The 27611-nt window shown below is 38.4% G+C and overlaps 1 protein-coding gene across 4 annotated transcripts; it reads left to right on the forward strand.

Annotated features, from left to right (window-relative positions):
* The first annotated feature begins 2676 nt into the window (after positions 1 to 2676).
* Positions 2677 to 27545, forward strand: LOC117564436 (junctophilin-1). Of its 4 annotated transcripts, none has more exons than XM_034243172.2 (9): positions 2677 to 3163; positions 16582 to 17546; positions 18651 to 18865; positions 20931 to 21196; positions 21269 to 21405; positions 21691 to 21831; positions 21903 to 23814; positions 25329 to 25529; positions 25611 to 27545. In XM_034243172.2, the coding sequence occupies exons 2-9, from the start codon at positions 17206 to 17208 to the stop codon at positions 25695 to 25697; spliced, it is 3300 nt and encodes a 1099-aa protein (XP_034099063.2). In that variant the 5' UTR covers positions 2677 to 3163; positions 16582 to 17205; the 3' UTR covers positions 25698 to 27545. The 4 variants fall into 4 exon arrangements, with proteins under 4 accessions (XP_034099063.2, XP_051858772.1, XP_051858771.1 ...); XM_052002812.1 differs by lacking the exon at positions 2677 to 3163 and adding an exon at positions 10126 to 10216; XM_052002811.1 differs by lacking the exon at positions 2677 to 3163 and adding an exon at positions 10299 to 10719.
* The last annotated feature ends 66 nt before the right edge of the window (positions 27546 to 27611 follow it).

Genomic DNA, 27611 nt, shown 5'->3' on the forward strand with positions numbered 1-27611 from the left:
CGCATTTCATTGTCGTCTCGCTCACACTGCTGTGCTGAGACTCTTTCACTCGCACTCATTGTTTTGTTTAAAGTCGGACAGCTTTTTCCGACGAGACTACCTTGTATAATTGTATCGTGGCTCAAACTTTGTTATCATTGTTGCTTTGTAATGGCTGCAAGAGCAAGCTTTTCTTGTTTACATTCTTCTCGGGATACAGAAGCTTTAATAGCTTTTCTTAAACATGAAGTGCTTTCGTATTAGAAAGGCAGTTACAATTTGAAAATGAGACTTCTATTACTTTCTTTTAAAATTAATTTCTGCTAATTTATATTTACAAACTAATATGAAATGCTTGATTTAAGTCACAAATTTACCAAGTACCCGTCACAATTCAAGAACGCAATTCAATTACCATTATTTCTACGTTCATCACAGTTAAAAGCCATAAGGGTAATAGCTTTTGGTAAAAAGCTCAGTGTATCTACCCCAAGCACTCATTCATACTACATATGAGTTTATATGCACACAGTCAGATCCCTGTCTAACTGGTATAAAGCACTTTCTCTGTGGTCTTAATGATTTGTTTACAACTTTGTTGCCTTGCAATATACCGCAAGCATACGTTTCAGCTTTAACTGTCATTGTGCCCCAATCCCAAGCCAGAGGTTCCCACAGAAAGCTTCGTAACTGATATGTACGCAAAAATTCAATAAAAAGGAGGCTCGTTTCTGGTTTGGCCTACTTGCACGAAGAAGAGACAGCGGCCGAGTGGCTCACGAGGGCAAGCCGAGCAGACGAGAGCCGAAAGTTGGTCAGCAGTGGAAGCTTCAAGTGCAATCCTTTCGGTGACGCTTTAAAGCTAACAAGCTTGTCGTGTCCTCAGTTGGCAAAGGACAGTCATGACTGGCGCTAGTCCTGCGGGCGCCTAAAAGCACGCAACACAAATTTTCCTTGTTGCTGTGTAAGTTACGCGCTGTGTTCGTCGGCCGTGTGCAAGTGTGCGTATGTGTGATACTAAACGTGCTGTTTTTAGTGTGTGGCGTGCTTGTGTCTGCATCCAAATATTTGTCATGAATTATTAACAGCGTTGAACTGGAAAATTTTAAGTATAAGCTGTCGAGCGGAGACTTTAAAACGTAAGAGAAACTTTCTATAATCATATAGACATCGACTTGTACATAGTTGATTCTCAAAAACTTTTTGTGCCGTTGCAGCTTGAACGAAATGCATTCGTAAAGCGCAATTTGCTCTTTCTATGAATCTCACTCTCTCAGTCCACATCACAATCTCTCTCTCGTTGACGCTCTCCCTCACTCTCTGCCTTTCTCTCTATGCTCTCAGAAGTGTAGAATTTCGATTTCGTTAGAAAATCGAAGCAAGCTTGTGGGGGGATGGGTCAGTGATTGTGGGTATCGTTGCTGCGGCTACCTGTAGATGGCACACATGTATATATAAGAGTAAGGATGAGTGTGTGTGTGCTCGTATGTGAGTGTGTTTGCGGATGAATGACAGGGGCCAGGCGAGTCCTTGAACAGGGTTTTTATAGTTCAAACATCATCGTCGCGCCCTCACTAACTGCTCCTGCCATAGCTCTTGTTTCCGACTCTAATTAATCTATAATTCAAGGTCTAATGAGCCCGTCACGAAGGTTGAACATGACGAAGTGCCACTCAAACTCATTACGAACTTCTGCTGCTGAATGCCTCGAATGCTTACTCAGGGCATTCCCAATTATTTGCACTGAAATTTTTAGGATTGCTGTAAGACAAGTGGCTTTAAAAGTTTCATTGAATCGAAATTGGCTCATCAACTTACCAGGGGATTTCTCAAAGTTGCTTAAAGAACTTTGGAAGTCAAGCGCGACACTGCTTCATTAACTTTGCTCTTTGGAAAATAACATGAAAACGTGAATGGTAAAATCGCAACAAAAAAGAACCAAATAGTATATCATAAACATAATTTTAATATTAGCCGCAATACTAGTATTTAAAAATATAGAATTATTTTACTGTTCTTCTTTAAGAAAAATACGAAGAAATAGGTTATACTACATAAAGAGAGAGTAGATGGTATTCAAAACGTGCTGCGTACTTGCTGAAAGTCCTTCCGCTTTGTCTACACATTTCTTTTTCGCATAGGCATTTATTGTAAGCTATAATATTTAAATTCCTGACTCAGTGCCGAGAAATAATTCCAGCCCATTGCAGGCACGACCGCAACTACCAACAGCTGAACATTAGCAAAACGCTTCCATATTTCCCCACACAGAGACACACTCACTCACACAGTCACAGTCAAATAAATGACAAGCATTTGGCGTTTTAAAAAAACCGCATTACGCATACGCCACGTTGGTATTGAGGCAGTCTGGCAACTTCGGCGCGCGCCATAACAAAAACAAACAAACAAACAAAGAACAGTGCTGAGGAAGAAAAAGCTTTTCATTGCCTGCCCATTAGTGCTCTCTTTCTCTCTCTCTCTCTCTGATTCTCACTCTCTCGGTCTCATACATTGCCTCCACCACGTCCCCCTTCCTTTTGACGTTAAAAAAAAAACAAGAAACAAAAATGTGAGTCTTTTTTTCGGGGTTTTTCCTGCGTCGCTTCGCAGTCGACGTCGTCGCAGCAGACATAAGCATTTTCGCTTGAGTAGAAAATTTCAATGATTTTCCTTCAGTTAGTGTGAAACGAACCAACAACTTAAACGAAACGAACGCGCGCGTAAAATATTTAATACAGAAAACACAAGTAGAAAAGCACACACATAATTAATATTAAAATATCCCCTTGCATACCGTCCACAATACGTAATATAAACAATAATTTCATTATAAGCATATATGTACATATACATCAAATAAACGATAAATGAAATTTTGCTCAACGAACTCAAAACCAACAAAAGAATCCACAAGTAGCTGCAGAGCAAACTAAACCAAATATAAATAAAAGAAAAATACATATGTATGTACTCTTCGAATAATTCATCTACATATACGTAGGTGAAATACGGATTCAGAATCTTGCATTCTATATACGAGTACGGAGAGGTGACAACTGAATTGCATTTGACATTGGATGAGGTTTGAAATCGTGCAGCAAATCGATTTTTTTAAAATTTTTCTGACTTTTGGACTTGATTACCAATTAACTTTGCGTCATTTTATAGATGCAGATGCAATGTGAGTATTTAAGTTTATAAGCATTTAATATCTTTTGAAATGCAAACATTTAAATAGCTAAATGCAGTACAAATATTCTTAAAACATAATAGAAAGCGAGATTTTTTGAATATTATCAATTATCAATTCTCACAATTCACTTTTTCTTCTCTTTTATAATTTTAATCAAAATGTTATTACTTAGCCTACCTCTTAAAAATGTACTTGAGTTATTTTTAGCTATTGTCCATTTATAATTTATAAGCCGCCATACCTTTGGCTAAATTTAAAACGCTACTGTCTTATATATAGTAAGCATTATGTACGTAGCCGCATCCAAATATAACGCACTTCTTCTCCAACCAACCACCAACCAATCTGTACTTTATGAATATTTGATCAAATTAGCTGTTCTCTGATAAAGAAATCGAAATAACAAAAATGTTTCTGACTCAATTGCCTGCGTCAGTCACATATATGAGCAGGACCGCTTCAGCCTTGCCGGGACACATTTATTTGTCGCATGGTGTTGTTACTTGGTACCGCATGGCGTATGAGTATTATACTGTATACATTTTTATAGCCAGCAACAGTCGCACAAGCCACACAATCAGCCGGCTGTGTCTCTGTTTATGTCAATTTAAATTTTACATGCGACACACCCCTCGCCCACACCCATTTAACTTAGCTTGCGTGTGTGTGTCTCCCTCTGTGAGTGTGTTGCTATTTTGCTGGCACCGGAAGCAACTGCAACTGCGCTTCATTGCAACCCTCTGTCTCTGCTCATCGATGCAATGTATATGTGTGTGTGTGTGTCTGTATTTAGGATGGCACTTGTTAGAACGGAAACGGATATCCCGTGTGCTCTTTGCACAGTTTGCCAGCTCACTCAGTGTGCGTCTCCTGTTTGTCATTTCGTCAACGTCATCGTCAGTCTCTCTCACTCTCTCGCTCTTTCTCTTTCTCTCTCTCTCTGCCCTTATCGGCGCGGTCTAGCTGTCTCGTTGTCTCTGTGTGTCCTTGCATTTGCCCAGCACAGGAAATTTTAAATTGAATGTGCGCCCAGTTTGTCTGTTTGCCAGTTTATTTGTTAACTTGTTTGTACGCTTTTGTTGCACTGTGCCCTTGCACCGTAGCATTACATGGCATGCCTAAGCCCAAACATTTGTTCGGACGTGCTTTAGGTCTGTTTGCTGCCCTGCTGCTGCTCTCATTGCTGAGTCAACGGATGTAAATAGGTGTCAGGGCTAAGAGAGTGAAGACGATGAAAGACCAGATTGCAAACAACACTCTAAAGAATGCACGTAAAAAATGTCTCAAGCTAAAGCATTGAAAATATCCTGAAGGAGTCGGAAATAAGTCTCCGCATATTTAAGGATACTATGTTAATAAAGAGAAGTCGATTAGGGAATAAGCAAAAAATTGTTAAATTTACATTTTAAAGACAGTCAACTATTTATTGTAAAATAAGGAATTGGAAATGATAATGACAGGATTATAATTCCCGATACCCCTAGGGTAGAAGGGTATTATACATTTGTGCCTTCATTCAGTGCATGTAACAGGCAGAAGGAGCCATCTCCGACCATATAAAGTATATATTCTTGGTCAGCGTCAATAGTTAAGTCGATATAGCCTTGTCCATCTGTCTGTCCGTGTAAGCATCAGATCTCAGAAATTATAAGAGATGAAAATATAATTTATTTTCGACAACATTTGTTATGTTTGAACGCAGTCAAGTTTACTTCAAATTCTTGCCACTCCCACTCCCAACCCCGAAAATTGGAAAAAAAATGGAATAAAAAGTGGGATTTTTAAAGCTATAGCCGCGATTTTTGGTACATACAATCTTAGCTATAATTCTAGATAAAAATTGTAGAAGTTATTTCAGAAATACTTTTGTTTGAAAGAAAAAAACGCCTACTTACTACGTGTCTTAGTTGATTTCCCTGGCAATATGGTATATTTTTTACGCCATGGTATATTTATTATTATTTTGAAGTATTTTATCAATATTCCAAATATACCCTTCTGTATATTTTTGTATTTTTGTGGTTTATTAATTTGGTATATTATAAGAATAATACCGCACTGTTTTGGTTTTATTTAAAGTGGCTAACTTTCTTACTTGTTCGATTTGATGTACAAGAATTGAAGTTTGAATCGTTGTTAGTCCAACGCTCTAAAACAATAAGTAACATTATTTCATAAATTATATATATAAAATTTTCATTTGCATGTGAATAATAAACACTCCATTCTCAAAAGTAAAGTTAAACCAATAAAAGCTTCGTTTGCTTCTACTCTAATGCTATCAAAACTGTGTAGTTTATAAGCTTTTCATTAGTTGCCCCAAACTTTTTGTTGTAATTTAGTTATTTTTATTTGTCATCAAAGAACTGTAAATTTGCTGTCCTGGCAATTTTCCTAGAGAATACGTTTCCGTTTATTTATTTATTTTTTTTTTTCTTGCACTTTTATCCTTGGCTATAAAATAAATGGTGGCCTACTTGAAGTTTACATTTGCAATGGCCTTTGACTTGTTCATGTTCATGCTCCCCTCGTCGATGTGATTCATGTGCCCGCCATGACTTTGCTGTTTGTTATTGTTGTTGCTGCTACTGCTGCTGTTGCTGTTGCTGTTGCTTAGTGCGTACCACGACGATGCTGCATATTCGTGGAGATTTATGTATGTACCACAAGCGCAAACACACTACACAGCAACAACTACACATGTTTCTTGCCAGGGCTTTACATAACACCCGAGAGTAACCCAATTTTAAATGCTGCTGCTTGTTCTGAAACAAATTTCGACATCGTCGCAAGTCGCAGGTCCATGCATATCCGCATCTCTGCTGAGTGTGGCCTCGATCTGGGTCTCTTTTTGGTGTCATCGCACAGCAGGATGCGGCTTGGCAGTTTCACTTTAAACACATACTTTCACATACATATATACGAGTACTTAAACCACATACTATATATGTACATATACATATAGAAGATATGCATTAGGTACTCGGTATCTGTAAGTACGCGTATCTAAGCTTAGGTTTTGCTTCCTCTCCTTAAGTGTTATGTCCGTGCAGTTGCTTCAAGATCACACAAAAACACGCACCCACACATCTATACACATGCACATTATTCGTATTATCCCATAAACACTTAACGCGCAAGTTGTTGTCGATTTTTCTTGGCTTTTGTTTTGCGGCTTTTGTGCTTATCGCGCCAATCACAGCGACCAGGACAACAAGGCTCTGAACATAGTTCCTAAACATATACTTCTACATAAAAACGTATATGTTTACGCATGTGTGTATTCACTTAGAATAGCCTCAAGTTGTTGTTCGTTGTTCTCGTTATTGTTATTATGCCGCCTCGCTTTCAGTCACCGGCCCTTTAACGACTTACGACTACGTCTTTAAGTGTTCATATGCCTACATGTGTGTGTGCATGTGTGTGCATGTGTGTGTGTGTGAGCTGGCATTCAATCCTTTTGTATTTGACACAACAATAAAAGCCACATAGCACACTAGCAAAAGCTCACTTCACACACTACATAAGTATGCATAAATATTTCATTATTTATATCGCATTCTTTTTCTTAGAGCCTCAAGTCCTTCTTTTCTTTGCATCTGAAGTCAACAGTTGTTTGAATTACCAAGTCTTTGTCTTGGCCTGATTTCAAGGGGCTTCGACGGTACTTGATTTTATGCCAAATACAAGTTGATTTTATATAATAATTATTTGATTTTATTCATAACGTATACGTAATATTTACGTTCAACTTTATGTTTATTATGTGATAGCGTTTAAATTTGTTTTCTTTTCGTGAACTTTGGTTAATCATTTTCAATGAAATCCACATCAATCAAGATGAAAGTTTGCACCTTTTGAGTATCTTATTAGGAATTTCCATCAAAGCTGAGACCAAATGACCTCTCCTTCTGCACTCTGACTGCTCAGATCCGTTTCATGATTGTTGAGCATTTAATTTGACCCCGAAAAAATGGAAGTCTTTTTTTTTGCAGATGAAATATTTTTCATGGTTCGTCAAAAATATATTTACGAGCACTTGGAGGGGTGTGATTCATGGAATTGTTGGCTGACTGTGTCTGCCGGAGACCAAGAAATAATTTAAACGTCTGCAAATATCAAATGAAGAATTTCCGTAGCGGAAATTGTCTGACATGAAAAGTCTTCAAAATGAAATTTTAAAAATATTTAAATTTATAAATGGACCATTCAAGCTGCTTTTGAAATTGACCCAGTAGTTGAATAGTAAGCACATGGCTAACAATTTACGAATTTAAATTTCAAAGAATGAGCTAATTGGTCCTGCAATTTAGCAATTCCTCCACCAGTACCGAATAACACTCAACTACAGATCCCTCTATATTTAGAACCGGGCAAAAAAGCTGTATTCGAGTGGGCTCGACTGTGAGAGACCTGTTGTCCATTTTATATTAAACCCTAAACTACAAATATATTTATATATAGTAGTAGTTCTACATTCAAAATATGTCATAGACTACTAATTATACCAGACCGTCAGTTAAGGCAGCTAAGTCACGATTGCTGTAGATGTCTTTTGCCATTTCTTTACTATTTGCCATTTTTTAAACCCGCTACCCTTAGGGTAGATAGATATTATGTCTTTGTGTCTTCATTAAATGTATGTAAGAAGGCATCTCCGACCATATAAAGTATTATATTCTATATATTCTTGGTCAGCGTCAACAGTTAAGTCGATATAGCCGTCCGTCTGTCTGTTCGTCTGTCTGTCCGTCTGTCTGTCCGTATGAATGGAATTGGAATGACAAACTGGTATATTTTGTACTCTTTAGTATATCATTAATGTAGTACCATATCAATATACCAAATACCATTTGACATATTTTTTTAATATGCACGCAGAAAATATGATGTGCAATCAAAAAATATGTATATATGTAAGTATATCTCTTATAGTATCTGAGATCCAGTATTTCAGGGGGACAGACGGACAGTCAGACAGAAGGACATGGCTATATCGTCTCGACTTTTGACGCAGATCAACAATATATATACTTTACTTTACTTGCGGAGATGACACACTCTGCCTGTTACACACATTTCCCGGAGGTACAAAGTTATAGTACCCTTCTTCTCTGTGTGTATTTAAGCTTACAATCTAACACTTGCAGCTAGAAGAACAAACAGTCAAGTGTTAACCTACTACTTCACTATCAACTATTCTCACCAATAGTGAAGACGTATTGTGTCTATAACAAATACCTTTCATATAGCTTACGGCAACAGAAACTGAAATGAGCACAACTGAGTATTAGAGACTTCCTCTCCCTCTCCGTTTCCATTTCGACCTCTTGTTCGCACTGCATGTCTAAGCAGTTTGAAACTCGACTTACAGTCGTTGTTCGTTATTCGAGTGCGTGTCCATTCGGATCTCAAGGCAGCTGTTCACTGGCCACGGGTCGCCATTGCGTGTGGTATATAATAAACAATGAGAATGTCGCGACCGCCAGGAAACTGAAAAACTTTAAGTTAGCAAATCGCACAACACGATACCCTTTGATTATTTAAAGTGAATTATTATTATTATTTTTATTATTATTATTATTATTATTATTATTATTATTATTATTATTATTATTATTATTATTATTATTATTATTATTATTATTATTATTATTATTATTATTATTATTATTATTATTATTATTATTATTATTATTATTATTATTATTATTATTATTATTATTATTATTATTATTATTATTATTTATTATTATTATTATTATTATTATTATTATTATTATTATTATTATTATTATTATTATTATTATTATTATTATTATTATTATTATTATTATTATTAAGAACAACCACGAATTCAATTCTGTGTTTTTCCATACAAAATATATTTCTTCGGTTAATGTCCCGTAGAACAACTTAACCGCGTTTGAGGAACCCAGATCACCCCTTGCGTGCTCTTTGCATTAGGTGTCCGGCAGTAAACTCGGGGGATGTTCTGCCATCGCATCGGTTTGCTGTCCGCTGAAAATTAAAGGCGACTTATTAACAGTATTTGTGGCTTACATTTTTAATGGCCCGCTTTGAGACGTTCACTTATGTGGGGTAATTGCATTTAGGTGCAGCAAGCAGACAACAACAACTAAACTGGAGCACATGTATAGAGTAGAATGGCTGTCTAACTGACTAACTGACTGGCTGACTGGTGTCATTAAGTGGGTGATAAGAGCAAGGATAAGTGGTCCTCAGTACAGCTGTTTGTTGCAGTTATGAAAATACATATATAACTGCAGTCTGCAGCTGTAAGTGGCTTGTTAGCAATGTTTGCTGTGCTGCGCAGTTAGTCGGAAGCGTCTCACAATTGACATAAATTATGCTTATCCGTTGACCAATCCAGCAAATTCCTGTAGGAGATACGAGTCAGAGATATGCCAGTCCAGCTGTTATCCATCATTGGGTCGAGGCATTTCGATTTATGACTCAGCCACCACCACATTACCTGGCTGTCATTTAGCCAATTACCTGACAAGGCAAACAAAGCGCCGTTATGTACCACGTACTCGTCCATACATATTCATATATGCAATAAACATGTGGATGTGGATGTGGTTGAGATCGGTGAATGCCTCTGACCATTCATTCATATTTTTATGTCTATATTATGTTCGAGTGGGCATTTTAATTTATGCCCAAAAATTGCACGAAAACACAGAGCAAACAATTGCCAACAGCTGTTCGAGAGAACGTGTAACACATTCAAATGCTGCGAGAGCGAGAGAATGCCAGAGAATGAATACATGAATTGATACAGCATCTTTCTAAATTTGTAGCTTTGCTGTTTTCCATTCGCTGTCGTTGTCGCTGTCGCTGCCTTTGTAGCCGTCGCTGATCGAATGAATTCAGCGCGTCCCCGAAAACTGCTCACAAAACGTTCAATTGGGAGAGCTGTGTTGGGAATTTCTTTTCGCTTTGCGAACGTTTAGCGTTTGGACGTGTCCGCGAGTCGCTAAATGTCGCATCGACTTACTGCCCCGCTGAATAAAAGTTAGTTTTTACTAGACGTATACGCAACGCCACCAACGCGTCACACATACGCCCTGTGCGCCCAGCCTAAATAACAAAAACAAGTTGAAAGAACAAGAGAAATATTCATTTGTGTGTTCTTTGTCATTACTGCGCGGCACGGCACGGCGAGTGTGATCAGTCAGCGATCTCGGCATTCGCCGTTCGCTGTTCGCCTTTCGCCAAGCGCCATTCCAATTGGCGAGCCAGTCGTTAGCCGCCGTTCGTGCGTTCCGTTCGGTGTTCTCGCTCATCTTGACAACACCATCCTCGTCACCATTGTCGTTGCCGTTGCTGTTGTCGTGGTCGTGGACGTTGTCGTCGAAGTTGTCGTTGCCGTTGTCAATTCCATTCGTTGTCGTTGTACGCGTTGCCAGCTGTCAGCGACGCTTCGCCGCGACGTTTGGAACTAAAAACGTTTTCAAGGCACGGGATTTTCTCAACGTTTTACTCGAAACGCCTTTGCTGTTTGCTATTTTTAACGTGTGTGTGCGGCCAAACAGAAATTTTCACATTTTTTAACCATTTGCCCGAATAATTCTATGCTCAACTGTTTGCATGTATTTCGCATATACTCGTACACACACATATATGTATAACCCGTGTGCGTGTATGTGGAAAATTTCGTTGCGTTAAATAAGTTATAAAACAAAATAATCTCGAGTACACTTGCCAACAAAACCCAACAGATTTGAAATGAAAACAATTAAATTCATATATTAATATACACAAGAGTTTAACCACTGGATTTCAGCAATTCGAAAATTCGTTGCTAATCAATGAACGAAACTAATTTATGTGCTGAACTATTAGTAGCAATTTGCAGAAAGAGAAATCATAATAAATATAGGTTTAAATACATATAAAATATTTCGTAAAATGCTTAGCATATTTGAATGAACCAAAATCCTTACAAGTATTGGTCAAGAACTTTATTTTAAAGTTATTAAAAGTAGTTAAATTGTAAACTGCTAATATGAATAAATTGTAATAGAAACATGTGAAGAACTCTACGAACTATGAAATCTATTAAATATAAATGTGGACTTTATGCCAATGCACATGAAATGGTTCAAAATGAAATATTTAATTCAAAAATATTTGTCGTACGCATTGTAAAGTAGAAATGAAAATCAATCGATAAGCTTTTCAAAGCAAAACATTCCACAAACTGCAGCGAAAAAGTGTGTCAAGTAAACGAGCAAAGCAAAGCAGACTAAGAGCAAAAGCAAAAGCAAAAACAATGCACAGAAAAGGACGCCGATGCAACAACACAAACACCAACAACAACAATACGAGTATTAACAACAATAACTACAGTAGCTGGGGTGTTAATACTTAATTCATGTGAACCTATAAATAATTTCAATTTAGAGAATGTGTTGCCTGCCTTCGTCGACTATATAATATACGAAATAGTGCGCGTTGTACGAAAAAATATGCTAAAAATACCAAAAACTGAATGCTGCGTATTGCTCTCTGTATATTCGTGAGTGTATGTGTTGTGTGCGTCTGTGTGAGTATGTGTTTGAGTAAGTTTGTGTGTGTGTGTGTGTGCGTATATCTGCACTCTTATATCGAGATTGATCGAAATGCATTCACTTACTTAACAGAAACAAAAACAGTAAATACAGCTCACAAAACAAACAAAAGACAAAACGCACTCACGAATTGGCGACACGGGCGACTGTCATTGCGACCCCGCCATCCGCCATCCACCATCCACCATCCACCCTCACCTTCACTCTTCGCCTAGCATCTCTATCGACAGCGACGTCAGTCAGTCAGTCAGTCTGACAATCAGAAGACTATTATTTAATTTTCATCTCTGGCTGAGAGAAGGCGAGCGAAGCAGAAACAGATTGAGAATTTGAAACAGAGAAGGAATCAGCGACAGACACTTTCAGCTTGCAAAAATTAAATAGACTTTGCCAAAAGCACCTAGAACACAGTTCAACAATATTACGAGTATTCATTTTCTTCAATTTATTTTTTTTTAGTTTTTTTATTTTTTTTTTTTTTGCTTGGTTTTGCTAAAACCGAATTTTATTTATTTTCGTTTGGTTGTTTGGCAGCCAACAATTTTTAAAATAACAATGATACATGCGGCTGCTGCTTGTTTATAAATAAATGCACATACGTAAATGCCTTTATCAGCCCAGCTCGAGAGAGCTCTCTGTTTGATAAAGTTGGACAGATGCCTGGGCCGTTTAGGATGGCCAACACTTTCCCCTCCTACCTCGTGTAGTTTATATGGAGTTTGTCTAAAAATAACAGCTGTCTCTCTCTCTCTTTTAAAGCTATTCTGTTTTATAAAGTAATCTAATGACTGCTCTAATACTTAACATTTTTCCATTTCTGAAAAACTTTGGAAAACGAAAATTATATTGTGAGTTTAATTATGCCTTATGTATATCTTTTTTTAAGTGTAATTTCTTAGACTGTCAATTGTATCATTATTATTTTGTATTCTTGAAAATATCAATTGTGTTTATAATCACAAATATTTCTACGGCTCTTAATGAGTACTACAAAATGTATGAAATAAACATATGATTTTAATACAATACATGTAATGTTGGTTATATTGATAACCCTTGATTATTCAATAACTTAAATAGTACTACTTCCTGCTGACGAGTGATTTCGTTACGACTGATGGCTGCTGCTGTTTCTGTTCTACTTTTGACGACTGCTATTCAACTTGTTACGACTTATGATATACTTATTCTGTCGACTGATGATAACGATAACTTCGTACCTATCAATACCAATGGGGTATCGGTTGGCATCGACCGGCCTTCAATAAATTTAATACCACTTTTAATTTGGCCAGTATACTGATTCAAAGTCGGTTAGTAGTGGTTGAAACAAACCCTTGAGTGTTCATTTCAATCAAACAGATTTGTGCTATTATCTCACTGTAATTTAGGTCCAGCTGAATTCGAATGTCAGATATTTGAATTGATGGCTTCTCAGCTTAGCGTTTTGTTGGTTATGCTACCCTTTTGGCTCGGCAATCCCAAAAATTTCTCTAGCATAATTGAATTTGTTTAAAACAGAAGCAAAGGAAGAAGAAAACAAAGAAGAGAGAGAGAGAGAGAGAGGGAGCGGGAGATATGGAAAGGAGAAGGAGATATGAAGAAACGTTGCCCAAATGCGAATACACAAGCACATGCACTGTACTATAGATGCGTGTGTTTTCATCATCATTAATGTTTAAACAAAATAACATTGGCAGCCAGAGACAGCAACCGTAACACAGGCAACACTATTTGTAGCACTAGCACTTCATCTCTCCTCCGCCCCGCCTTTCTCTCTATCTCACTCTCTGTGTGTCAGTCTTTTGCCTCATGACTCTGCTCTGCTCTGTTCTGCTCTGCTCTGCTCGGTGTGTGTATTTTGCTATTAATAACAAAAGCTTCAGAAGAATTCAAATTGAAATTTGAATTTGATTTCATTTTCTTGCGTTTCGTTTGTTCAGACACCGCAAGAGAACAATAAAACAAGAACAGAGCCAACGCCAACAAAAAGAAAAAGTGGCAAAAAGGTTTGCGGTAGTTTTATGAACAGCCACGTTCAAGAAATTCAAACAGAAATCATATACATTCATGCGAGTACTCGTAAAAATATTGCCTCACGCAAATACTAGAAATCACTGTATCAATAAATAATCAAGCAAAAACTTAATTATGCAATTTCTTACTTCAAAGTAATGTTGATGGAATCCATTTTAAAATCGTAACTAAATGTTATGATTTATTTGAAAACCTTTATTCCCTATTCCACTCGAAAAATATTATTCATACCATGAGCATATGTATAAGCAACATTCCAAGTGAACTCAAAATTGTATTGTTTGCTTTTCAGGTGAATTCTTCTTTTTTTCTCTCTTTTACCACATCTACACACATAAATGCCACTCAACCGTGAGATAAGTCTTACAATGCCCAGCATCCGCTCAGTCTCTCTCTCTCTCTCTTTCTGTTTCACTCTGTCTTCTTCGCTTTCTCTAATGGTGTTTGTTGGCAGTAATAAAACCATAAATTATTTGCAACAAAGTGAAGAATTTCCAAATAAACAATTTCCGCTGAAGCTCTGGCCTAACCACTCTAACGGTATCGCAATGTCGAGACATTAAATACTCGCTCTGAGAGGAAGACACATGGCGTATACTCAATGTGAATTAAACGTGCACTTCCGGCCAGCTAAAGTACTGTTGTTCTAGTCGTGGATCTTATTCCTCTGTTGTTGCTGTTGCGAATGTGATGGGGACATAATTTTACATGAAATCGGATAAGCGAATATTTTTTGTCTAGTGTTTATAGTATTCACACAAGACTAAATTAATTTTTTAATTCATATTCTTTAGATTGATTATGTCCATTTATATACTTTCGCAAGTGCTTCATATTGTTTAGAGTCTTATGAGACGAACTCGAGAAAAGTGAATATAAAAGGAAGGAAGATTTCAATATGTTAAAAACTGAGATAACAGAAAATACATGTGTATTCTATGAATATTCCATATTTGTTTATATCATAATGGAATTGGAAATGACTCACGTATTTTGAATAACAGTTTTAATTACTCAGTACTCATCTTAACTCATATACTATACGTACCATATAAACTACAGCACTAAAAACAACAAGACAACAACAGCAACAAAAATATGATTAACACATGGCCCAGCCGCACAAATTACAAATCCATTTAAGAAAGAGCAATAGCCAAAGCTAAAAAGGCCAAAACGTAAAGCAAAGCCGAAGACAAAGGCAGGGCAAGAGAAGGCAACATAAATAATTACGAGGCAGTAAAAAACAATTTGGCAAAGCCACAAAAAAATAACCCACAGAGCATCAAGCATAACTACAGCACAGCAACAAGAATTATCTTAACAACAGGATAACATACATAAACAAAATGAAAAGTTTGTATGTGCTGTGCATGGCGTTTGTGTGCTACTATGCAGTGTTTTTAATATTTTATTACTACCATCGAGCCTACATGCAAACGTATAAAGTGCCCAGCGCCAGCGAGTTGCTGTAGCCTGCGGCAACTGTTGCCAACGAGTAACGAGTAGCGAGTAGCGAGTTGCGAGCTGGGAACAAATCTCCACGCCAACAGATGACTGTGACAACCTGAAGCTAACCTCCCACTCATAAAGGCTTCGCGCCATTAACAGTTCTCGAGTTGTTGTTGTTCGCCTTTGACGTTGCTCTGTTGATCAAGTACATGCACACATAAAGACACATAAGCATACTACACATGAATACAGATACAGCATATAGAAATACTGAATATGCAAAACGATGCTGAGTTGCGTATATAAATTTGAATTGCCCCGGTGCCAAGCAAAACTGAAATGAAAATCGCTTTTGTTATTCGCAACTGGCAGAAGAATAATATTCAAGAATATTGTTGCACTTGTGATTAATGTTTCATTTGGTCAGCATTTTAATTCATATTCATATCATCAATTCAATATTCATCAACAACAACCACATCATCATTTCGTCTTTACTTTGAGGTATTTCTATTAACTTACTATCTCTATCTCCCACCCCCATCAATTAAATACTTTTTTTATCACAATATGTTAGCATGCTCGACAGATTGAGATCAATTGACAGCGCGTTTTAATTATTTTTTCAAATGCAAAAAGTGTTTTTTTTTACAACGGAAAACACTTTGAGATGCAACTTTTGAATAATGTTGAAATTATTCAGTGCTCACTTGATTGCATAAATTAATATAATCTATGCCTAATTTACTTTTGGTTTAAATGAACGACAAATGATTAAGGTAGAAATACATGACAAATGCGACCCGATGTGTTTTTAAATGTCTCTTAAATACAGGTGCAACCTAGCTCTTATTGAAGTGAGTGTGCTTTTTTACCATTAATTGAAAACGGAACATTTAAATAGAGTCAAAAATAGCACATTTTGTGCATTTCGATCTTTATTTCGATTTTTTCGTTATCCTATTCTGCTATGAGCGACGAAACAACTCATAAAGAGGTGTTGTATAATTTCGAACAAAATATTGAATTAAAAGGAAGTTGATTGATGTATTCAGAACTGGATGGCTGCGAATTTAGCTTATAAATTGGATAATACATTTGTTGCATATCAAAAGTTGCCTACCACAAAATGTTTAATGTCACATAGAGCAACTTATTTAATTTATCCCATCGAGTGGATTAACAAATTATATGTAAATTCAAAATCGTGTTATTATTATGTTACTGGCCAAAGGCAACGACAAATCCTGATTCACCTTAGCTAACCTACAACGATATTACTTTGTAATTATAACTAATAAGAACTTTCTTTTCTAGTCTTGCAGCTAATCCAATGATGGCCTACGATATTAGCATAAAGCACCAAAACGTTGTAATGTCTAAGATTGAAACTTGAACGAGTAAAGAAAAAGTCAAGTGAAAGGCAACAAAAGAGAAATATAATCAAAAATCCAAAGAGAGGAGGAAGCAAATTGTAACTTTCGCGTTTCAGTGAAAAATCAACAAATTAACAAATCCAAATCCCTTCCTGCCTCCACTCAGAACTAACTTTAAGTTAAGCGCAAGTCAACAAAATATCAACAAAAACAACAACCAATTAACTAATTACATAGCAAATACAACAAAATCAAAAACTAATACAAACGAAACTAAGCGAAAACGAAAAGAAAACACAATAAAAAGTTAGATTTACCTGAAACACAAATACAAACACAAACACAAATAAAAACAAATGAAGCAACAGCAACAACAATATCAACATCAACGGCAGCATCAACAACAATTGAGCAGTAAATCAATGCGCAGCATACGAAAGCATAAAAAGCTTAAAGCGACAGCATCAACATTAAGTACTAGTAGTAAATATTAAATAACGATAACATCAACAACAACAGCAGCAGCAGCAACAACAACGGACAACAAGTTCAACAATCTTTGAGTATGCAACAAGCTGGCCAACTAACACAGCAACAACTCCAGCTACAGCAGCAGCAACAACAGCTACAGCTACAACAACAGCAGCAGCAACAGCAGCAGCTGCAACAAAATGGCGTCGATATGGCCGCCTATGCCGCATCACAGGCCGCATCCGGGGCTGCCATCAAGCGGGCGCCAATGAGCGGAGGACGCTTCGACTTCGAGGATGGCGGCACCTACTGCGGTGGCTGGGACGAGGGCAAGGCCCATGGCCATGGCGTCTGCACTGGTCCCAAGCACCAGGGCGCCTATGCTGGTGCCTGGAATTACGGCTTTGAAGTGTCCGGATCTTATATATGGCCCAGGTATGTACGCAGACTTATTGAGTTATTGTTATAAAAGTCAATTTACATTGTCTCAAAAATACATCGGGCAATGAAGATTATTTAAGGAAGAACACACATCTTGATTTCAAATATATTTATAACATATTTATTAATATTTGTAGAACACAAATATGAATAAACACTAAAAAGAATTCGAATAATTTTAAAAACCAACAAGTGGGAAAGATTGAATAAGATCAAAACAAGAGGCTATATTTGGTATATTCATATAGTACTACATTCAAAATATATAGTAGAGTCTAAAATGTACCTGATTGGCAACCAAATTATCTAGACTCGATTGCGGAAAGCGTTTTGTGCCATACTAAAGTATTTCCACCAATAACTTAAAAAATTTCCAGGAATTATAAAAACTGTAGCTAATATAATATTATATGTACCAAAGAGTATGACTCTAGCTTTAAAAGTTTCTTTTTTTTCGTTTTCGGAGGTGGAAGTGGGCGTGGAACAAATGTAAAACAATCTTGATCTATTAACACAAAAAAATGGTAACTCTGTCTCCAATAGTCTCTGAGATCTAATTGTTAAAATAGACAGACAGGCAGACGTGCATTGCTATATCGTCTTGGTTGTAGACGCTGATCAAGAATATATATACTTTGTAGAGTCGGAGATGACTCCTTTTGCCTGCATACTTTCCCTGCAGGCACTAAGTTTGAAATCCTATAGGTTGCGGATATACCAAGAATTAAAACAATTTTAAGTACCGAAAAGTTTTAAAATAATGTTATGAATAAAATTAACCTCCTCTTCTGCTGTAACGCCAGAACATTTCTTTATTACTCTATTTTGTACAATAATCCCCACGCATACTTCTTCAACTTTCTTAAGTTTTTAAACTATTTGAATATTTAGCTATCATATGAAATAGTGATGATTATTATCCACAATTCAAAATAATTTTATTATTATTACAATGGCAAAAACTTATTTATTATAGTTAATTATTTTTTGTTCTAGTTCTTTATTATTGTAGCCCACATGCAAGATGTGTGGGAGCAGCTAAATCGATTTTTCGCTTACACATACTAATTTATTCAATTCAATCCAATTGATTTGCAGCGGATCACACTACGAGGGCCAATGGCAGAATGGACGCAGACACGGTCTGGGCGTGGAGCAGATTGGCCGGCAGATTTATCGCGGCGAGTGGTCCAAGGATGGTCACAAGGGACGCTACGGTGTCAGGGAGAGTACCGTTTCAACGGCCAAATACGAGGGCACCTGGAATGAAGGCTATCAAGATGGATCCGGTTGCGAAACCTATGCGGACGGCGGTAAGCTATTACATGGGGTACATATGTATTATATATAGTAGTATATAACGCAGCTTCATGCATGAGATCATTTAACGGTTTTTTTTTTGCGGCCCATTTTCAAAGAGACACAGCGACAGCGTCAACGAAAACAAAAACAAAACAGAGGCAGCAAAATCCATTTGTTGTTCGCAGTTCTCAAGTCTTTTATTTTATTTAACTTTTTGACGTTTCTGTAATAATTCGGCGCATGTCCCGCATAGGCAATTGCTGAGCTTCTGCTCTACTCTATTCTGCTTTCCGCCTTGCCTTGCCGGTAGGGCACACACATATTGATATATATTATTTATGTATGTATGTACGTTCTAGGCAATTCGACAATATACACTCACACACACATTGGCACCGCACAATGACCAATACCTGACGTCATATTTTCATTTCGCAGTGCGATTCAATGATGTTTTCTTAGTTTTTCTTTTGTGAAACATTTTTGCAACATGAGTGGGTTTTTTCTGGGGAAATTCGGTTAGCTCGACTAGCATATGGCTCTCTGTGCATATCTATAGATCACTTGCCTTGGTGCGGGTGCAATGAAGCCACATGCGAGTACATGTCTTATAACACAATAGCAGCGAAATGTCTAAATATGTAAATGTATGTATATTTTTCGTGTGGTTTACAATGTTTTCAAGAAAATGTCACTCTGCATATTGACGCTGTGCTCTCATTGTATTTAATGTATTATTCCCAAAGATCTTTAATTAAACTATATTATTTAAATTATTATAAAGTTTCCAAAAGAAATATTTCATATACCAAACATTCTTAATATACATGAATTATACAATTTTGATATTGATATTTAAGATCCCTAGATTAATATGTAGGGATTTAATAGTATAAATATATTTTTCAGTTCCTTCTTTCCTTTTTATACCTGCTACCCATAGGGTAGAAGGGTATTATAGCTTTGTGGCGGCATGAAATGTATGTAACAGGCAGATCAGCGTCAACAGCGTCCGTCTGCCAGACTAGCCGTCGTTCCGTATGAAAACCTAGATCTCAGAGCCTATACGAGATAGAGAATTACTTTTTTCGACAGCACTTGTTATGTTTGTTGGCAGATCAAGTTTGGTTGAAATATTTACCACGCCCATTTCCACCACCGCAAAGCGACAAAAATGGAATAAGAAGTGTAATTTCATAGCTAGAATTTTGGTACATACAATAATATCTACAGTCTGAAACTTTGGTTGCGATCAGATAAAAAATGTCGAAAATGGGATGAACGACTACTTACTAGGTTTCTTAGTTGCTTTTGGTGTCAATCTGGTATATTTTGCGCTCTATGGTATATTTTTAATGCAGTTCTGTATGAATATACCTAAAATAACATTTGGTATATTTGGTGTATTTTAAAATGAATACCGCAATATTTTGCATTTATTCAATATGGGTTGCGAGTATCTCACAGTCGAGCACACTCGACTGTAGCTTACTTTCTTGTCTCCTTTTGTATGGAAATATTTCCTATTAATTTATTAAAGCATTGTTGCTTTAACTTTACCAATTTCTAGTAAATGTATTCGGCCCTTTCGACCTTCAGGAGACTTCAGGGTCTGTTATGACCCCCTTTGCAAAATAACTGCAGTAATCGTTAATCCAGTCGAGTTGACTAAGGCAACGTTTACCCAGCCAGGACACAACTATCGTATACTCGTAAATTGTCATTTGCTGAGCCTCACTAATACTATTTACTAATTAAATAACCCCACCTGTTACGACATTCCAAACAACGCAGTCAACAATTTCCATACTTTGCTCTGTGAGAGTGGGAAGGGACTCTTTTGCTAGCTTTTAGACGCGTGATGCCATTAATAGAATAGACGTGGCTTGGCATGAGAATGGGAATAGGAATGGGATTGGAGTTGGGGCTGGCTAATGAATGTGTTCCGTGTTACAATAAGTAGGTGCAGGACACACGCTAAAGAGAGAGTCGCCATTCCATTGGGGTCGCACAATGCGGTTGCATTTATCATTTGCATTTTAATTGATGGAACTCTTGTTGAAATTGTTGTTGCAGGTAAATACCAGGGTCAGTGGCAAGAGGGCAAGAGGCATGGCTATGGCATTCGCACCTCGGCACCCTTTGGCCTTGCCTCTCACCATCGCCGCAAGAATCTGCACGCCTCGCTGAGCTCCTTGCGCAGTGCCGAAAATGGCAATGCCGCTAAAGTCCCCGAGAAGTCGGAGGAGATTCGGGGTGGCTTTGTGCTCACCGCCAAATCCGATAAGCTTCCAGTGCGTCGCAACAGTCTCACCGAGAAGACGAAGAAGGGATTCTTGATGGTATGGTATACCTGCAAATTTGTCCACTGCGATTATTTTAGAAAACACCCTGTTTTATATTTCTCTCGGCAGGGTCTGAAAATGCGCAAGCAACGGAGCACTGGAGATCTGGAAAAGCGTGGCACCATTGCATCGGGTAGCATACGTTCCACAATGTCATCGGCTTCCTGGGTTAGCACCGGATCCGAGCAATCAAATTTAACCACGAAGTAAGTTAGCGATGAAGGAGCATTTTGTTTTTAAAGCTTAAGGAGGTTATAAAATGTATTAAGCTTACTGTATTAGGAGTATCTACCGTTGTATCATTCAATGCGAATCTAAAAGTCTTTGGCTTCCTAAGGTGTTTAATCTGGTAGAAACAATTCGTTACTTATTGATTAAGGGAGTATTTAGAAGATTGCCCTTCATAAATTACTATCGAAGATACACCTTAAAGATCCTAAGATATCGCTTTTCAGATTACTCGCTGTATAGTATAGTATTGATATCCGCAGATCCGCGCACACGGAGTCCAATGCCAGTTTTACCATGGAGGATGAGCAGCTGGATCCCACAGTGGTGGAGACCTACATGGGTGAATGGAAGAAGGACAAGCGCTGTGGCCACGGCGTTGCCGAGCGCAGCGATGGCCTCAAGTAAGTAGACTCCCCTAATCACCCCCATATACTGAAAGCCATATGAATAACTCCCGAATCCCTCTTCATAGATACGAAGGCGAGTGGTACAATAATCGTAAGCATGGTTACGGTGTGACCACGTTTCGTGATGGCACCGTTGAGGAGGGAAAATACAAGAACAATATATTGATCACCAGCCAGAAGAAGAAGCATTTGTTCCTGGCGCGTTCGCGCAAATTCCGCGACCGCATCACGGCCGCCGTCAATTCCGCGCAGCGCGCCCTTAAAATGGCCATGCAACGCTCGGACATGGCCATCTCGCGAATGGCAACAGCTGCGGCCAAGGCCCAGAATGCAGACGTGGCCGCTGAGCAGGCTCGCATCGATTGCGAGAATGCCGTACGCATGGCGCGTGAGTTCGCTCCCGATTTCAAGCCCTCGGTGTTGGAGCGATTCGAGAAGCTGCGCTATCGAGAGCGCGAACGTTTCCGCGGCGGCACCGGGCAATCCAACATGGATCTGACCGTGGGCATGACGAGCAGCACAGTGGGTAACAAGCAGCCAACGTCGACCGCAACGACGACGACACAGTTACCAACGCAACAGTTCTCGCCGGCCAGCAGCAGTGGCGGGGGATCGGGATCGGATGCGTATGCCACGCAGGCACAGCGACAGCAGCAGTATCTAAACATGCAGCAACAGCAGCGTCGCATGTCGCAGCAGAAGCAGGAGTCCGAGTGTCCAGTGCCCTCGTCGATGTACTCGCAACAGTTGCCCGTATCGCCGCAGACCGATCTCTCGGGCATGGTCAGCCATGGGCAGCCGAGTCACGCGCAAGTTGTAAGCGCCATCAATCAAATGTATCACCAGCAGCAGCATCAGCTGCAGCAACAGAGCAACCCGCAAACGAATCCTTCATATCAGTTCCAGCAACAGCAGCCGCCTGGCGCGGGGGGCGTTCAACTGAATCAGGCGCAGAAGCCGCAGACGCCGTTCGGTGCCACCAATGCGAATATGACGCCCAACAACAACATCAACATGTCGCCACAACAGAATTTGTTGCAGCAGCAGCAGTTGCAACAGCAGCAAAGGCTTTACCAGCAGCAACAGCTACAGCAGCAACAGTTGCAGCAGCAGCAGCAGCAGCTACTGCAAGAGCAACAACAGGCTCAGCAACAACTACAACAACAGCAACAGCAGCAGCTACAGCAACAACTACAACAGCAACCCTCGTTGCACGCCTCGCCCAGCCACAATGCCGCCAGCCTGTTACGTCGCGCCTCTCAGCTGCAACAGCAGCAACTTTCGGAGGCTGCCAACGCCGCAGCAATGGCTGCCACACAGCAGCAACAGCGTGGCCAGCGACCGCCAATGTTGGGCCAAATGGGCCAACAGTCGTCCATCGATCATTTCGATCACTACAAGCGGCCGCCCAGTCGCGACTCCTCCATCGATCGGTATGCTCGCGCTGCTAGCCGGATGAGCGGCACGTTTGCCGGCTCACGTCAGGCATCGCTGGATCGCTCTGGACTTGCCGATGCCGTGCCCAATGGCAGTGGCGGTGGCAGTGGAGCTGCAGGTGGCTCCAGCACTCCGGATGGTCGTCCCCGGGCTGGCTCAGTATTTCGCGGTACAACGCCAGTGCCGGGAGCAACTGGAACGACAGGCACCTCAACGATGACCGGCAATGGGACGTTGCCCTCTGGCGCCGGTGGGCGATTATCTCGCGCTGGCACGCCCAGTTTAGGGGGCGGAGGGCGAGCGCCCAGCCAGAGCAACACAGCGGAGCCGCTCTTCTCGTCGCCCAATCAACCCTTTGAGGATGTGCTGCTGCGTCAGCGAACGCTCGGTCAGGATATCATTCCCTCACCCTTGCAACCCAAACGCACGGAGAGCTTGTATTTGCCAGCCAAGCCCGCAACACCAGTGGGCATGGCCATGGGCGGAAAAGGTGGTGGTGGCGGCGGTGGCGGCGGTGGCGGAGGTGGCAAGAAAATGAAGGTAAGAGGCATTGCAAAATAATTTCATAACGGAATTGATAGGAAAATAACACAACTGAGAACAATTGAATTTCCCATTATTAGAACTTACTTTACAAAATGAATGGATTTGAGATTGTGCTCAAATCCCAGCAATATTTATTGAATATTTAAGACGACACATAATTTATACAGTTCTTAAAATCTGATATCAGAATGACTGAAGGTTTTTATTTACTTGGTAAATATTGAGGCCAGTTTTATCTTTCATTGAAATGCCTTCAAACATTCATAAATGTATAATTTGGTTTACTTAAATATCTCTGTGAAATTCTAATGAAATTGTTGATTTCTTTCCCAATATGAAATTAATTGAAATTGATTAGTTTTCTTGCACTTTCAATTGGGCCATAAAAACTGCACGCGTCTGCTTGTCTATTTTGTCTATTAGATTTTGGTCTGACCCCCCTGCGGACTGTTTGTCAAATTCCCGGGCTGCTGTTTCCCAAATATTTCATAACACAGTTAATCCGCGCAATTAACTTAATTCGTATACAATATATCTGCCACAACGAGAATAGACAGAAGCGATATTATACGATACTATAGCACATACATACATATATACACACCTATGTATGTATGAATATATGTATCCCTATACTAAATGTACTGAGTGAGATTTATTTCTCAGAGAATTCTCAGAGCAACCGCCGCCACACCAAACATGTGCCCATTCTCTGGCTATTTATAGGCGGGGTTCGAGTGCACGCCAGGCCAGAATGGATTGCACGCTTCTCTCAGATCTCTGCTGAATACGATGAACACTTCACAAGTGGTGGTCGTCCATTGGAATAGATTGTCGCCTCGCAGCCAGGCGACAGTTTTCCGAACCACTTTGTTGGTAGTAGCAAAAGACGCGTTGGTCTCGTTAGAGGCGGCAACGGTAGCATCAACAGCTGAGAAAGATTCCTTCTTCGCCACTTTGCAGCACAATTCAAATACTTAAACAATATAAATATATTTGAATCATACATATAAACGAGACTAGAGAGCAACAATCATTATTATTGTTGTTGTTGTTGTTGTCATTGTGGTTGTTCGCTTGGCTCATTGCCGTCCGTTGAACTATTTTTGGCCATTTGGCGCATTGCTGCCAACTGACAACTGACAACAGACAACAGACGAACGGGCATAATTTGTGTGTTTAGTTCAAATTGGAGCGTCATGTACAACTCGATTACAAATTGGAGGTGGCGTCAATAGATTTCAAGGCTTATGCAAGCTGTACCTGCAGTGCATGTAAAACTGTTGCAAAAGACTATTTAACTTGAGCGAATTACAATGGATTGGTATCCGGAGGAGGATGAAGAGGAGTTGATGTTCTCACCGGCCCTTTTGGCGCGTCGAGCGAGTGAAAGCTGGATAGTAGAGCCTCCCGTTGAGGTCGTGTTGTATGCCACACACACTCACACACACACACATCAACTGTTGAATGACTAATCTTCTTTCATTATTGGTGTATTCTCACTGCAGACGGTGCCCATAAATGTGACGTTGCAGCGCAAGAAGTCGATGCCTGACTTTCAGGAGCTGCCGCGAGCCACAGAGGCCATGAGCCGCGAGGAAGTTTCCGCCTTGGGCTCTGCACGCCGTGAGGCAGTGCGTCGTCAAATCGAAGTGAACGAGCGCCTTAAGGCGAATCCCTTGTTGTATTTGGTTAGTCCGCAAGTTAAGGTAAGTTGATCGTGGCGATAGTTGCTGTTATCATGAGAAGTACTCTTATCCACACATATACATCACTTCATCTCTCGACAGGATTGGTTTGTGCGCCAACAGCTGATGCTGCTGGTGCTCTTTGTCAATGTGATGTTGGCGTTATTGTTTGTCAAGATGCTTACCTAGCGCCGGATGCGTCAGACCACACGGAACACTTTCAGAACAACAACAGTAGCAGTGTAACTGGAATAACGGTTTGAGAGTCATTGTGAGGCAGTCTTGAGTTTTAAAGCAACTGTGGACACAGTTCAGAGCACACTGACAAATCATTATGGCGATGTATGTTTTGTGGATTCTGTGTGGCTTCATATTTTTGTGGGGGCTAACAATTTGTAGCATTTGCAGTAAACCGATTATAACACAAAATAAAAAACAAATATATTTACATATAAAATAATATAATTTATATTCATAAATATATGTATAAAACCAACAAAAAATCGAATTAAATACTAGACTGCAGCCAAATTGATAAAAACAAAATATGAAACAAGTGAAAAAAAAAACAAAAAACTACTAAAATTACGCAGAACTGCAATGCACAAATCTTAGAAAATTAAATAATAAACAATTTTGAAATGGCTGTGCAGCCATTGCATAAATCAAATTTGACAAGCCGATTAAACAATTCATAATTGTGGCGTAAATTAAATAAATAAAATAAAACAGTAACAGAAAGAAAAACTATATGCAAATCAATTTAACGAATTTTTCTACACATTTAATGTAATATTAATATACATAAATATATGTAAACAAAAACTTACATTTAAACTACACTTAACGTCATCAATACTTAAACCACGAGCATACATTTAAACAAAAACAAAGCAAATTTTAGACAAACAAATTGAGAAAACGGTAAAAAAAAGAAAAACAAGAACAATTTCCTATTTGCAATTGAATTTTAATTTAGTCAGCGAGCTAATCAAAAAGGCATCAAAAACAAAAAATATTTATAAAAATAACAAAAAACAATTTGTAATATTTAGCAAAATTGTGTGGGACCTAAATTGAAACAGCAAAAATATAAATCCAAAGAAATTTAACATAAATGTGTAATCATAATTTGAAGCACCAATTGAGTGCTTTGGTTTTGGGCTGGCTAAAAGTAATATTTTGGAAAACAACTTAAACTATGTAATAATTATTAAAGCGATGAATTTAGATTGAGATTGTTGATGAATGAAGCTGTATATATAACTTATAAATTTATCATATACATAACTTTACAATTTAATTATTTTTCTCCATAAAGTTATGTACTTCTTTATTTGATAGCTGAAATTATGCCATTTTCGACGTGTTTGCAGCAATTTATTGTTATCATCCTTTCGATTCTCTATGATTTCAAATATATTATAATTATTATGATTATTTTTATTTATAATTTGTTCTTTTCTATGCATATATTATTTACAAAAGAAAATAAACAACAAAAACAATTGCACATGTGTGCTTTAGTATTTATTTCTTTTGGTATTTTCTATCGATCATCCGCTGTTTTTTTTTTATTACTGTTATAAATAATAAAACTCTCAAGTGCAATTATATAAACTGTAAAACTTTCTGCTTTCTTCAGCCGCTTCAAGATTGGCAGAAATACCTTAAAAATCGAAAGACTTGAAATTGAAAATTGTTAGCTGATGTTTGAATGGAAAATTTAATTTGTCGTGCCAGAAATTGGAAAAACATAGTAAAAAAAAATTAAATGTAATAAAAATTACAAAATACCATAAATATATTTGCATACAGCATAAAGCAAATCACAAAGTAATATATGTATATAGCCATATATACATATATGTATATATGCTACATACATCAGAATTGCAAGCAAAACCAAAAAAGCTGGAAAACAATGGAAATAACGATCAAATCTTATTAAATGTTACCAAAGGCAAGAAACATATATAAATATATTAACAAAAAAAGGCATAAAAAACTTTTTCAAGGCTATAATAAAAAATACAATGAAATTATAATTAAACTCTGTTTCATTTCTGGCTTTATTACCACCGCGGATTTTTTTTTTAAGGT

The sequence above is a fragment of the Drosophila albomicans genome, chromosome 2L (genome assembly GCF_009650485.2).
Source record: "Drosophila albomicans strain 15112-1751.03 chromosome 2L, ASM965048v2, whole genome shotgun sequence".
Classification (NCBI taxonomy): Eukaryota; Metazoa; Arthropoda; class Insecta; order Diptera; family Drosophilidae; genus Drosophila; species Drosophila albomicans.

Coding starts and splice junctions, on each gene's coding strand:
- LOC117564436 (XM_034243172.2), top strand. CDS start 17,206: ATGCAACAAGCTGGCCAACTAACACAGCAACAACTCCAGCTACAGCAG. Junction 23,815..25,328: donor GAGGTGGCAAGAAAATGAAG/GTAAGAGGCATT, acceptor TTCTCACTGCAG/ACGGTGCCCATAAATGTGAC. Junction 25,530..25,610: donor TGGTTAGTCCGCAAGTTAAG/GTAAGTTGATCG, acceptor ATCTCTCGACAG/GATTGGTTTGTGCGCCAACA.